This window comes from Diadema setosum, chromosome 1 (genome assembly GCF_964275005.1).
Source record: "Diadema setosum chromosome 1, eeDiaSeto1, whole genome shotgun sequence".
Lineage (NCBI taxonomy): Eukaryota > Metazoa > Echinodermata > Echinoidea > Diadematoida > Diadematidae > Diadema > Diadema setosum.
In genome coordinates this window covers 15,105,671-15,120,657 of record NC_092685.1, presented here as the reverse complement: position 1 = coordinate 15,120,657, position 14,987 = coordinate 15,105,671, and the positions used below count along the sequence as shown (strand labels likewise).

The 14,987-nt window shown below is 36.9% G+C and overlaps 1 protein-coding gene across 1 annotated transcript; it reads right to left on the bottom strand.

Annotated features, from left to right (window-relative positions):
* Positions 1-8,888: 8,888 nt before the first annotated feature.
* Positions 8,889-14,941, bottom strand: LOC140237201 (G-protein coupled receptor GRL101-like). Its single transcript, XM_072317149.1, has 5 exons — positions 14,931-14,941; positions 12,098-12,841; positions 11,157-11,410; positions 10,042-10,310; positions 8,889-9,068 (listed from the first exon to the last, which is right to left on the bottom strand). Exons 1-5 carry the CDS (start codon positions 14,939-14,941, stop codon positions 8,889-8,891), a joined length of 1,458 nt encoding a protein of 485 aa, XP_072173250.1.
* Positions 14,942-14,987: the final 46 nt, after the last annotated feature.

Below are 14,987 nucleotides of genomic sequence, written 5' to 3'. Positions count from 1 at the left end.
GTTCTTAGTATATATTGTAATCTCATCCTTATATTATATATATATATATATATATATATATATATATATATATATATGCTCATAAATCTTGAAGCCTGAACATATAGCCATAATTACCCCACATTCCCCACAAACACACAGACATACAACAACTCGCAGAGACACTCTACAGACTAACTTTCTCTCTCTCTCTCTCTCTCTCTCTAGCTCAAAGACTATTATGATTATGTTTGCTCTCTACTAGTAGAACATTTTTCATTTGATTTGTTTTTAGGCCAACCGTCATGGTCATGTACCGCTTATGACGGCGCTATTTGTCGAGATATTTGTTCTTAATGAGGGGTTTCGAACCAAATTTTCTTCTATCTTCCTTTCATCTGACTACAGAGCCATATCACTGTGATCAAAATTGTCGTATCTGAGCTGTAATTACCTGCATGTCAACTTCATGTCAAAACAAAGCAGTATCCATGTTACCGTTTGGAACCTTAAAGGGATAATCTACCATTTGCAGATGAAACAAAAACCCAGCATTAGTGCTTCAAAATAGTTCTAAAATGTGAGTTAGGGATAGAAACAACCAATGTAAAATTTTCAACCGATATAATCGATGTTAAGTACTTTTAGATATACAAAATGTGAACAATAGATATAATGAAAATGTTTCCAGACTAAACAGTCTACAGTTACGGTTTAATGAGAAAAATAGTAATATTTCCTTGTATTTTAGGCTTTATTGCAAAAATGTTACATGGTAGGATGTTTTGTGATACAACTGACCTACATATATGCATCAAAAGTGATATCTTGAAAATTTTCTAAATCACTGCTCCCAAAGGTAAACAGGACCTTTAACTAACTCTTATCACGTAATCCCATCGTCATAACCCCCTCATGAAGGAAAATTTAATAAAGAAGTAAATTATTCCTATGTGAACATTGCTAATGATTCACGACGGAGAGTTTGTCTACCTTTACGTTTTGTTTTTAATTTTTGCGAGTTTGATTTATCTTGAATTTTTTACAAGTTGACTCAATCATACATGGCATTAGAGATTTGATGTTTACCGCATAAAAAGCCATCTTTAACAATCAAACTGCTGCCATGAACATTTTGAGAGAATTTTCTGAGACAATAACTCCCTCGTTTCTGCAGACATGATAAATCATATAAAAACAAAATTAGTACAGCAGCAAGAAGCGTAATGATCATCTAAAGCTCCTCTCTTGTTTGTCAATAACAGGTATTTAAATGGCAGGGAGAAAAAAAAAAACAATACATTGCATGAAAGGTCATTTCAATACATGGTATAAAAAAAAACGATGAGAAAAAAAAAATAATGAAGAAGGCTCATGTAAAGATTCTTCAATATTTGAGCAAACTCTTGTAATCAAAGCGCACTTACCGAATGACAACAAGTAAACTTTCGTGATCATGAGTAATGGGCCAATTTTATGGTTGGCCATTGTTAACACATTGACCTATAGATCCTTAGACATGCTTTCGTGGGTTGCCCGCCTCCACTCGTCCTGTACATAACGTCACTCAGTCTTGGGAATCACAGGAAAGATTCCCCGTCTTAAGATGTATCAGGAAAATACTGGTGTGTCCGAACACTGAGTGGGCGAGCAGCTATAATGATCTGAATTATTTACTTTTTTTCCCGGTGGTCATCTACGCCCCTCTCCAGGCTTTGCACATCTTTGTGCACACACATCTTATTACTTCGGAATCGTACGCTTTTATTCGGAGCCTGTCAACCTTGCATGGCTGCAACACACATACACTCAATCTTTTTGTGTCATCGTAAGTGGATGTTTTCTGAAGGTTTGTTCCCTAAACGTCACCTTGAACTACAAAAAAGATATTCCATGAGAGAGCATTCAGTTTTTTGTTACCTTCTTCTTCTACCTCGTCTGCTTCTTTTTCTTTGTCTTCTTCGTCTTCATCTTCTTGTGGTTCAGTATACCTCATCCAATCTTGAAGATTCTTGCAAATTTTAACTTTTTTAACTTCAACTCTGGTTTTTCAGATATGCTTGTGAATAAAGATGCGTTCTAGTATAAATCAACAATAGATTTCATCTTGATTTCAATGGCTTGGTTTAATTTTGATTTCATAGGTTTTGAGTTGGGTACGATTTCACTACTTCTTGTGAATTGAGTACTCTTTTTAAAAGAGGTGAGCTGCTTAGGTCTTCTCAGTCAAACTCGATCCAACTTACGAGAAACGTATGTTTTAAATCCGTTTCTTAAGTGATTTTGTGTTTATTATAGCCAAACACTTATTTCGTCATGTTTTCCTGAAACTTGATCCAAGGTAATTCAGAAGAAATGATCAGATAGTTTTTTTTGTTCGTTGATCGTTGGTGCTTGATGAAAATTGGAACATGACATAAGACCTTAAATGTAATTATTTGGAAGGTCTTACACAGTCGAATAGGCAGTTTTTCATCAGCTTAGACTTCAAATACATTGAATTATTATATGTGTTTAAAAAGGAAAAATGAAGTGGTGACGGTAAACGTTATTTCTGAGAATTTTGTTCGTTATACAATTTACGTAATAAGTATCCAATCATTTATTTGAAAGAGCATTACCAATTTCAAGTGATTTATAACGCGGCATATGTAAGATAATTGCTATTGTAAAAGGTTCTCGTATAAATAGCAGCGTAATCCATACATATTTCCCCTAGGCCCTTATGTGACTATGACTACAACACGCCGTAAATGTATTCATTTTTTTTCCCAAGAACATCACACGAATTATGCACCAGTCACCGGCACAGCCCACGTCATCACAATAGCGCCTGTTTGATAAGATTACACAGTTTCTGAAAGAGTCAGTACCAGACTCAGGTGAAGAACTAGGACGCTTTGGAAATGTGGTCAATAACAATCAATTTGTTGACCAAAGTATACGGCTTACTGCCGTTCTTGTGCAAATACATGCATACATCTATTTTATACATGTTACTAATATGTACGCTCTTTTAGAGTTCTCGATATATTAGATTACATTACCGTGCACAGCGTAAGTGCTTCAAGCCCGTAACCTTGCAGATTGTCGGTTATATTTTGTTTGACTTCTTACATTTGCATTTACTGGTTTGTTTTGAGAACAAAGACAGGATGTAGAGCTTCGAGAGATACATGTGTATTTGCATTTACTCTGATCAAAGAGGTTTCAAGCGAGGGACGGAAAGTTGACGTTAGTGATAGAATCTGTTCTTTTCAGGACACAGTGTTTGTCCTTACGATCTGAAACTTCAGGAAGCTCAGGGGTAGAATTTTTTTAAAGGCTAAAAGAAAACACAACAGGAACTCTTACATTAATAAAAAGTCGCTTCTTACCAGATTCACTTTGGGCATTTTTCTTTAAATGAATGGGTAACTTTTTAAACATTTCCCAGAAAATTGCGATGTACAACTCAATCTCCATACCTGAAATGTTTCTTTGTGTTTTGTTTGTGACGTACTTGTGCCAATAACAGACTGTTTGTGACATTGACGAGACAAACAAGACATCAGGGAAACGGATGACTCGCCTTTAGAATGATGCCATTTTGTTAATTGTCTACATTTTATGCAAAATTAATGTGGGTTTCTTGACGTATTGCCATTATGAAGTATTCCTAGAACATTCGAAAACTACCTTATAAAATGGCGGGACGCTTTCCAAGATAATGGAACGAGCTTAGTTTAAAAAAAAAAAAAATCCTGTGCGATAATGTGGCTAATCCCTGGGAATGCTAGTGGAAAGGCAACCAAATACGTTATAGAAAAGAAAAGAAGTTGAACGCGCTGAAATAGGCCCCTATTGCTTGAAACGGATAGATTGCAATAGATATATAATGATGCATATAGAGCATTGTGTGTGAGTGAGTGTGTGTGTGTGTGTGTGTGTGTGTGTGTATGTGGGTGTGGGTAAATGCGTGCGTTAACTGTGCCACACCTAATTAAGTTTGTTTATTCTTTAGGATAACTGCCCGATGCAAACGTAATAGCACATTCAATTATATAAGGCCGTTTTATCTTAGCGGATGGAGCTGCAAATAAACAAAAGTAATTTGCATTGAATCACTCTTCGCAATATTATGACTTTGTTGATGTCATTTCTCATTCATTTGACCTGATGCGCTGAATGTGCAAAGCAGCTTCATTCATTTTGCATTGTCAGGCTGGTGTTTTGAGTCACTTACGGCTTTCTCATGCCTGCAAAGGCATATCCACACTTGATGCAATGTTCTTCTATAGACTGAGACACGCACCTTCACAGAAAAAGGCCAGAGAGTGTCATCAGAATGCATTTATGGTAGTGTGCATGAGATCTTATGTCATATTCCTCAATGTACCATAATTGTCTTAACGTTGTGCGTATATACAGAGAATATACAGAGAATATACAGGATCTATTACTGTATCAGGACAGGTTTCGGTCATATTCATATTGCGGCTTTGTTGTTCAATGCATAATCCATAAAGCAACGCCCCTCTCCAGTATAAGGAGAATCTTTTTTTTTTTTTCTTTACATACATTTGATTATAGCTACATCTGCAAGTCTCCAAGCATACAAAAACACGTTCCGTGTTTGCCCGTAGAGGAGAGTTTGTTTTTATGACAAATATCAATGACAAAACGTTATATCTCTATTCTGGTTTATTAATATTCTATCATGTCCATGGCAATCAAATATACCAGGCGTGGATGGCAAATATTATACACCTCGCGATGTAAATAATAAAGCAAGGTTCTTCCGCCATCGCCAATCACTGCGGTGAAGTATCGTGCTCTTAACAAAATTCAGATCATTGCCACGGACGGATTTGAAAGAATATGACATCGACTATACTTTACACCGAATGGCAAACAGACAGAAAATTTATTCATAACAATACATTTTATTACTTTTTTCTCTACGTCCAGAATAAGACTTCAACGAGTCACACGATGGGCATCGAATACGCAAGAAAGAGTCCTTACCAAGCGAGGTACATATTGATGACTCTTCAAGTGTTTATTAATAACAGCTCTTCAAATACTACTTGCATTATAAAATAAACTTCCAGGGACGCGTGCGTCATCGCGTTATATTAAGTGCTGATGAAATACATGTCATATTATGATCATTTTTCTAACAATGATTTTGTACATATATGCAATATTTTCAGGCAGTCATGTTTTTTTTTTTCTTTTGAAAAGATTCTTGTGTCTTGATACATCGAACACTATTGTTTACTTTGTAATATCGAAAGCGATCTTGCAGGTTCTCAAAATAATCAACATCTTTATTTTCTATGATAAAGAGAATTGAGAGTCTGGGAAAATCATTCAGATCCTCATCTTCACGCATCAAGTTTTGTTTTCAGGGTCTTAATGATCGTGGTTTCTATTTCAAGGACATGATTCCAACGGATTATTATGCAACACATATACTCAACCTCCTTCTCCACAACCTGAGGGATAAGGAGACTATAACGAACTTCTGGTTTTCCGTTTCCAACTTGTAAAGATGTTAGTCTGGACAATGAGTATACTTCAGAGTTGTTACGTAATGCTTATCAAGAAAACGGAAATGAAATAGTACCTCATCTATCATACAACGTTAAGAACTTATCCTCAGCGAAAGACTTACGAAACCTTACCCAAGATCCCATGCCCTTAATTTTGCTTCTGCGAATAACTTTCAGGAATATGGGTATAATGTCTGTGTCTTCATCATAATACCAAGATAGGAAACAGATATTTAGACTGGTCGATACAGGAAAATTTCGTCTTTGAGCTCTCGGAAGAGACCTTTTGGAGATCACAGACTAAAGCAATCATTGTTTTGTTTCTGTTCATATACATTGTAGTTCTTAGAAGAGTGGAGGTATAATACTTGGAACATACACTCAGCAAAAAAAAAACCAAAACAAAACAAAACAAAAACTTCGGGATCTATAGAAATGACCCTTCTACACAGAACTCTACATGTACCACAGGCAGAAGGCCTATGTACGCCGTACCACAACATTATTTACAATTTTCCTAATTTAAAAGAAAACTGAAATTTCTACCATTTTTTTATGTTGCTTCTTCTCTTATTTCATTTTAATTTGGTTTTGACACAAGATTCTTCATTTTTCTCCCTTATTTTTGGACTTAATTGATATTTTGGGCTTCAAAGATTTCATAGAGATCAAAGGTTTATTTTTGCATCTTAATTAATGTAACATTATAATTGTGTTAATTTTGTCTTTTGTTCTTATTGTTATATAGAAGTGCAGTTACGAATGAAAAAAACAACTTGTTCATTTTTGCCATTTTTACTTTTGTGCCTTGGAAGAGAAAAACAAAGGTGTTTACTCATGCATAAAGTCTCTTTTTTTATTAACCTACCAGGCTGATAGTCAATTAAATTATCTTGAATACGGTAAATAATAAATTAACTTTTAACCAAATATTCTATGAGAAATATAAACTTGAAAAAGTGTTTACTTTCTTTTTTGCTTTGTTTTTTTGCTGAGTGTATTTCACATCCAGTTAGCTTTCATGACATCCCGATGTGTATCGCATACCCAGACGTCATCATAGGGCTGGATAGCACTGTGATGATGAATCAAATCCAAAAACTTATGGAATTATACGTTGATTGTTACTTACAATATGCACTTTATTCTCAAAATGGCAGCTATAGATTTAAAAAAAAAAAAAACCACAGTAAACAGCACCATATACACTACGGGACATTTTAATGCGTTTAAAGTGCGTTGCCGGGCCGGGAACAGCCGGGTTCCATGCCGAAGACAAGAATAAAGTTAAGTATAACTTGAAAGATTCTGCGTATATAGTAAAGAGGCAACCTTTCTCTGACGGGAAATAAATGGCCAAGCAGATCTTGACAGAGGATAAAATTACTAGACAACGTGATATTATACAAACGATTCCTTGCACATGTGTATAAATGTACACAAGGATTATGTATAAAATTTACATATTTAGATGTGTAGATACTTAGAGACATATAGGAAAAACTACATACTAGTATACACGTTTATTTCCCTTAAAGGACAAGTTCACCTTCATTAACATATGGATTGAGAGAATGTAGCAATGTTAGTAGAACACAACATTGAAAGTTTGAGGAAAATCAGACAATCCGTTCATAAGTTATGAATTTTTGAAGATTTTGTGCAGTTACCGCTGGATGAGAAGACTACTGCAGTGTATGATGTCACATGCGTACAACAATATAAGGAAAATATAAAGAGAATTTCACAAAATTTCATCTTTTCAAAAAAGTACACATTCCCTTGACTCGTTACTGACATATGTTATGGGTAATATTATTCCCAAGTCAAGTGCTCTTTTATTATGCGAAAAAAGTGAGAATATGTTTGATTTTTCTTTACATTTTCTTTATACTGTTGTACTCATATGACATAACGAGCCTTAGTAGTCTCCTCATCCAGCGGTTCCAACACAAAAATTTTTTAAATTCATAACTTTTGCATCCATTGTCCAATTTTCCTCAAACTTTCACTGATGTGTTCTACTAATATTGCTGCATTCTCTCAATCCTTATGTTTATGAAAGGTGAACTTGTCCTTTAACATTGTTCTACTGACATAGAACCATACTGTAAGTCTGACACAATACATACCAGTCTACGGATGATTCCTAAATATTATTTCTGCAGGCACTGTGTTATCTAACTGATCAAGATTGTTTTAAACTACATCGCTCTGAGTTCAGCCAGTAAGAGAGTACATAATTATGGGGAGACCCGAAATAGAATATCGAACAATTATTGATTTACTAGATTCTTGACTTACTGTCAATTTGTACTTCGATTACTGTGATCTCCCATGAATTTTTTTTTTTTTTTTGCTGACTATTTCATACATCAAACTCTGAAATCAAATACAGTACAGGCAAGGCAAAGGCATGTTCCTTTTTTTTTGGGGGGGGGGATAAATGAAGTTAATCACGCATTTAGGATTAAAATTCGGGACGTTTGCCCTCATCATAGAAAAGAATAAATCAATTAACTGATTACATGGATAGGTTGACAAAAGCACAATACTGACTTTCCAAACTATGAGAGACCATTTGTTACAGTGCATCACAAACGAAAAAAAGTTGCACACACTAATTTTGTGTGAGGACCTAAAATAGGTGAAATGAGTCAACCAAGCCGATCTTGACTTTGTCATATTTTCTGAAAGAGCAAGTCTTCTTCTACATTATGCTAAAATTTTGGATCATAAAACGGGCAGGAAAGTGTGTTTTTTAGCAGTTTATCTCGATAATTTATTGGCAGAATAGTGTGATTAAGTGTGTCTTTATATAGTCCCCTTTTCATTTCTTAAAAACCGTGTACACACTCTTCACTTTCAACTCCTATAACTTTTGAAAAGGATGATGCTACTGCTTTGAAAATTGGTATTAATTAAGGGCAGAATGTGTTGATTAGGCATGCTTAATTTCAGTTTAATCTAATAATCCCTTCATTGTTGTTACTCTGATGGTTCACATCCTGGTTTATTTTTTTTTTGTCCCATTCATCGCACAGCCAGCACGACTTGGTAAAGATTAAGCGCTTGAATAGACACTGTACTTTAGAGCCTCTTTTCTCAGTTCACACTTTTCCTGAGTGTGCGCCTTCTTTCCAATATTTAGATAGGTTAGGAGAGTCCATTTGATTTGAGTTATACATCATTTTAAAGCTTGAAGTCTGCTCTTTCAGAATATGCTCTTAACTAAAATTTCATGTCTGGCGACTCTTGTTTGTTTTGTGATGCAGGGTAACATTTATTACATAGTCATAGAGTTTATGCTTTATTTGTGCAAAAAAAAAATGACATGAATATACTCAAATCAGAACTGAACGTCATTGGATTCTACGCAGTCACTTCGTGGATGTTGGTTTTTGAAGTAATGCTTGATGAGATATCCATATGCGCCAGAAGTGCGTCCAGTTGACCTCCTCCATGGTCACAGCAAGTACTTCCGGTAAGTTTTTGGATGTCATTTCTGTTGGATATGACGAAGAGAGCCTTGGACATTTCTCCGCATTTGTCCTGAAATATGCAACAACAACAACAACAAAAAGAAACGAATGATGATTTCGATGAACGATCTCGAATGCAATTTACCAGATTATTTGCATGATACATTGGTGATTTGCCCGAGGGTGGATACATTGGATCAAGTTAAAACGTTGATAAACAAGGACGATAATATTTGTAGTGCATATAGAAACTGGTGAATGAAAGATCATGCAAATTATTACATTAAAGCGTGTATCTGTAAAATGCACGAATTCAAAGACATACTCATTAGTCAAAACTAGTGACTAAAAAGACTAAACACAATAAAAACATAATTATGATTTTTATCATAGCTATGACTCAAACACACTGAATATGTGTGTACTAACATACCGAGAAAGGGCACTTTGTCAATGAGTTGTAATGAAGACAACTTGACGTAAAAATCAAACTCGAGTTTTGAAAAAATGCGATCGAATGTTGCCAATTTAATTAAAGAAAAACTCGTTCAATGATAACACTATCAACTGCATAATGAGAAGGAAAACTAAACTCTGATGAAGTTTGGATACCACCACAGAAGTAAGGATATGAGTAGTTACAAATCTACGTAAGATCAACAAAGTGCCCGTTTTAGTGTGTAATTAATGATAATTCACTACAAAAAGAAACAATACTTCATAGTAACCATTGCAACTGCTCCATTCTTCTGCTCTGTGAACATGATGGCCGTGCATGAAGAACATAATATGAGACGGTTAATTCTTTCAAGGTAAATGATTGTTTCATTGTCAATTAGAACATGTACTCAAGTATTATGACGAGCTTGTCTTTTCAGTATGTAAGGATGAGGATCGCTTTCGTTCTCCTTTTCTATAAGGAGTGATCGATTAGCCGACATACGTACGATATTAAAATAACAATGCGAACATTTTAAACAATGGACAGAACAATATTAAACTCTACACTCTAATTTCGATAGTGTCTGTTATGACTGGCGTACCTTCTCCACTACAATGCTTGCGCTCGAAAGAGATAGTTCCTCTACGCCAAGACTCTTGAGGTAATACTGAGCCTTCCGCAGGTCACGTGTTATCAGTGCTTCCTGGTGATCATTCAGGCATCCACCATGGCGCTTGATGAATCTCCCAATGGGCTCGACATCGTGGCGGGCAAAGACCGTCTCCTGGAGAATGATGCGGTGTTCGCCGAGGCGTTCGTATTGTGGACTCAACTCCATGCTGGTAGACGTCTCGGTGATATTTGTCGGCTCTGAGAACACACACCATATTCATTTTTTTTTTCGTAAGAAATTGACAGCATGGATCAGATTAAGCAGATTAATCAAATTTATCATAACTCATGAACACAAGGAAAGCATTTCAAGCATTTGTTATGTAACATTGGGTACAACTTGGTAATAACAATACATGTATTCCTCAAAGTGTCAGGGTCCCCATGCAAGGGAACAAGGCATGCGATACGAGCATTTTCATTTAAGTGTTTACATCGGGGGAAACCGAAAATGGTTGCTCATTTGTACAATATTCCGAATTGCGCTGTCGACGCCTGTTTACACACTCTATCGTCAACGGAAAGCTCCGATGTGCTCAATGAATTCGAACCCTACAGCTGAATTAGGTTCGAAATTTCATTGGTCTGTCATTTTATTTACCTTGAATTCATTCTGTTTAAAGCAACTTCAAATCTAAAAAAAAAAAAAAAAAAAAAAAAAAAAAAACGCTGTCTAGGTGTAGTACATAAGTATATCAGCAGTTGAATAATCCTGCTCAACTTGTTCTGATACAACTGTTACCGTATCAGGATGGATATGTACCTAAGTCTTTTTAGCAAAAAAAAAAAATAAAAAAAATAAAAAATACGCACCAGAAAAGGACAGATAAAACAAGAAAGTTCTAAACACACTCAAAAAATAACCTATTAGTCCGTAAAGTAGATTAGGGATGGTCTCCAGCAGCTTTAAAAGATTAGATAATAAACATCGTTTCAACGTTTTCGTATCTGTGGACCATGTAGGATTAGCCATGTTTAAGTATAATTTTTGTATCACAAAATAAAGTCCTAGACAGATACGTTTGATATAGACAGCTAGCCTACCTTTGTTCTCGCTTTGTTTTCTGCGTTGCATGATGGTCGAGAGCGTGTAGAGGTACGGGTTCAGGGCCGAGTTAAGAGGCAGGATGAACACCGCCGTCCAGGCGTAGATATCAGCAGGGATCTCAACCACTTTGGAGCTGGCTAGGATGCCCATGAGGATGATAGGCATCCAACAGGCGAAGTCCGTACCGACCACAAGGGCCATCTTTGTCGTCATCTGTACTTGCTCTTTAAGCATAGCTGTGCTGGCTGCTCTGTGATCGAACGCCAGATAAGAGACCAAAGACATACGACAACCATATCTTAAAAGTGTTTTGCAGTCATTTTTTTCCTACAGCAAGTGATTTATACTTTGTTTTGGGTTGAGGTTTTTTGCTGATATTGTTTTTGCATTTACTGCTTTTGGCCTGTTGTTGCCTTTGTTTGTAATTTTCTTACTGCCTAAGACGATTGCACATAATGAAATTGATAAGGAACATCGTGGGTTCACATGAGTTTGGTTATCCATCGGCCACGATTGGCATCACACATTCCAAAATATGTACAATAGCTGGCGCTCGACTGCTAAATAACACCTACACGAACTACCTGTTCACTCATTATTCACCACGGAACAAGGAATGGGTGGCTGTATATCCCCCCCCCCTACAAGCACACACACCACACACTTTCGTCTTTAAACACATAAAAAAATACTCACTTGCAACAAGCACTGATTTCCCTCCATGGAAGGACATTTAGAGAACATTCCGCAGTACCTGCCTTTTAAATACTATTGTTTCAGCGATTTGATAACTATTTTTCTTTGGGGGATTGTGAGGTTTCTTTCTCATGATTGAAAACAAGCAGATTGGAAACAACCAGATCATCACACACTGCTCTCTCTCTCTCTCTCTCTCTCTCTCTCTCTCTCTAAAGAAAAAAGGGGGGATTGCTCTTACCCTAGACTTACGATCCTTCTATGCGATTTCCTCACGTTGACAAAAATGGAAAAGTAGCAGACGAAAGTGATCATAAAGCACACGAAGTTTGTCGCAATAAAGACGATGAGGGAATATTCCCATCCTGGTCCTCGTTCATTGGTTAGGGGTAAGGCGAGACACACGCTGGACTTCCCGTAAAAGCCCTCAAAGTAAGGCACCGGTAGTGCTGGAATCAGACTTAAGAAGAGGGACATCAACCACACGGCACACACAAGGAGGCGTGCCGGCGTCGCTTTCAGGTGGAGTTCTGTCTTAAAGGGAAACACGACAGATAGAAACCTATCAATACTAATAAGCATGAGGAGAAAGACCGATGCTTCGCTGGAGAGTACCGAGGTGAATCCAGAAATCTTACAAATAGCGCTGTTCGTCCATTCCTCGGCGTGCTGCGCGTACCTTCCTCGAAAATGGACGTCGGCGATTGCTATGATTATCATGTAGAGTCCCATCAGGAGGTCGGCCAGGGCGAGGTTCGATATCATGAAGATCTGGATCGAATTCTGCCCCGCCTTCCTCCGCCGGTAGATGCGGGCGGAGAAAGCCAGAAAGTTGCCCACCAGAGCGCTGAGTCCCAGCAGCCACATGAAGGCACGGAGGGACACATCTTTCAGGAGGTCGTCACAGGACGAGAAAAAGTTGACGTAGCCGACACAAACGGCCCCATCCGGTATCAGGCAGCAGAAACCGAAACTATCCGTGTAACTACATTATGCGAGGAAGAGTAATAAACATTTGGATTTCAATATGATAAAGGGACCTTTGTTCCTAGTTGTCATGACCTTTTAACTTTTTTTCGCATCAGAGATTTCTTTCATTAAGATGTTATAACTTGGGAGAAACGATAAAAAAACATAGATGTAGAAAGTCAGAATGCGTTCACACTTCAAACCGATTTCGTTTTAACAATCTTTATTAGTTATTTGTGACAAAGTTAGTCATGTTGCTCTAAATGCTACGCATGTGTAACAGTTCTACTCCACAAAAATAACGATTCACATTGAATAACCCTTTGATCTTCCGTCACCTTGTGTCCAATTGCGTTTGGCTCTTTCTGTATACACGTGAATGGGCCTTCCTTTACATCTCAATAACAACGATAATCATTACCTCAGTTTTAACTTTAAAAGAAGATGTACCGTGGAAGCAGAAAATAAAGAAGACAAACAAGGAAGATAATACCTTCGCAAATAGAAAGACAGTGAAATTATTCCAATTGTCTTCCTTGACGCAAGACAATTGGATTTTTAAACTTTTTCCATGTCATTGGTACAATTACTAAAAGATTAGATTCACTAAGCACTTGTGCCTTTGTAAAATTGCTGAGCGCTTACAGTGTCTGCAGATTTTGAAGTCCTGTTGAAAATGCGTGAGTGGTTTCAGCATCACTTGATTTTAGTCCAGTGTTCATCAGGTCGCTTGAAAAGAAGCAATGGCAAAGAAGCAATAATTTTTCAGTAATTAGTTTTACTTTCTTCTAGGATTGGAGTGTCTGTTTGTCATCCTCTATCATTGTCTACTCGTGTCTGGTGCAACATCTTCACTTTTAATACGTGTGTGTGTGTGTGTGTGTGTGTGTGTGTGTGTGTGTGTGTGTGTTTCATGGGGATGGGGTGGGGATCAGTGATGGCTCCGTCGCACATGAATACAAGATGTATTGCAAATACATAATCACAAGCAAGTGGCAAATCACCATGTACAAATGAACAGAACTGGTAAATGAATGAGACAAAACTGTAGGATACCACATCATAACGTCGATACACAAAAGTCGAAAACCAAGGAAAAACCCCAATGTGCAGATTATGTTCATCAGTAGAAAAATTCAGTGGTGCCAACATTAGAAACCTATTCGTTTGACGTTTGTTAGCACTAACAGAAGTAGGCTTTATGCAATTCATAAGGTGAAACTGACATCATACCCTACCAGTCACGAGTCTTTGTAAGGGGGTTTTATTTGTCAAGCTTCGTGGATTAAATTCCTCTCTTGTCTCATTTTCCTGCAAGAGTGAAAACTGTTGTGGCGGTCATGTATAGAGAGCTACGAAGTATTAACTTTTACCCTGGATTCAACTGCCTGAATCATTTAAAAACACATTTTTGTATCATCTACAAGGACATATTAGTAAAGAAATCTTAGATTTTAAACAACTCATTTAAAAAACACTTTTTTACCGTTTGTAAGGAAATGTATATAAATGTGAGATTTTGAATATTACAAATTTCAAAATGCAGCATCTTCAAAATAGGATAAAAACGGTTATTTTTCTGTCTTTTATTTTCCTTTTTTTCAGTCATCTTGAATCTTTGAAATAGGGCACAACCATGACAGTTTCACAATTATTGGTCGTATAATAACAGAAAACATATACGGGAATTTCAGTTTTTGGTGGCCATGAATTTTAGCGATTTTGGCAACTAAGGGATAAACACCCACAACCGCGACTCATGCACATAGTGAACGGTAAACATAAGGCATAGTTCTGAAATATTCAAATGTTTATTATGTTCATCGTTCACTATGTGCATGAGTCGCGATTGTGGTAGTTTATCCCTTAGTTGGTGGAGATTAGTAGTTCGGCATGAGTCACGGAGTTTAGTAGTTTTGTTCGGCATTGTCGTGGTGGTAGTGGTGTGTGCTTGTTGGGCGTAAGAGTGGATACCCCTACTTGGAGTAAGGGGTGGATACCCCTAATATTTCAATTCTAATATCTTCTGCTTGGAATAGGGGTGGATATCCCTGTTATTTCAAATCTATGTCTTCTGCTAAAATTATGTTCACTGTTCACTATACGCGTGAGTCATGGTCGTGATAGTTTATCCTTAGTTGGAGGAGAGCGTCCCGTTGGCT

What these genes read in the sequence shown, in the direction of transcription:
- LOC140237201 (XM_072317149.1), bottom strand. An exon ending in AAAACAAAGCGAGAACAAAG is followed by an intron (nt 10,311 to 11,156) that starts GTAGGCTAGCTG and finishes GTGTGTTCTCAG; the next exon opens with AGCCGACAAATATCACCGAG. An exon ending in CAAGCATTGTAGTGGAGAAG is followed by an intron (nt 9,069 to 10,041) that starts GTACGCCAGTCA and finishes TGCATATTTCAG; the next exon opens with GACAAATGCGGAGAAATGTC.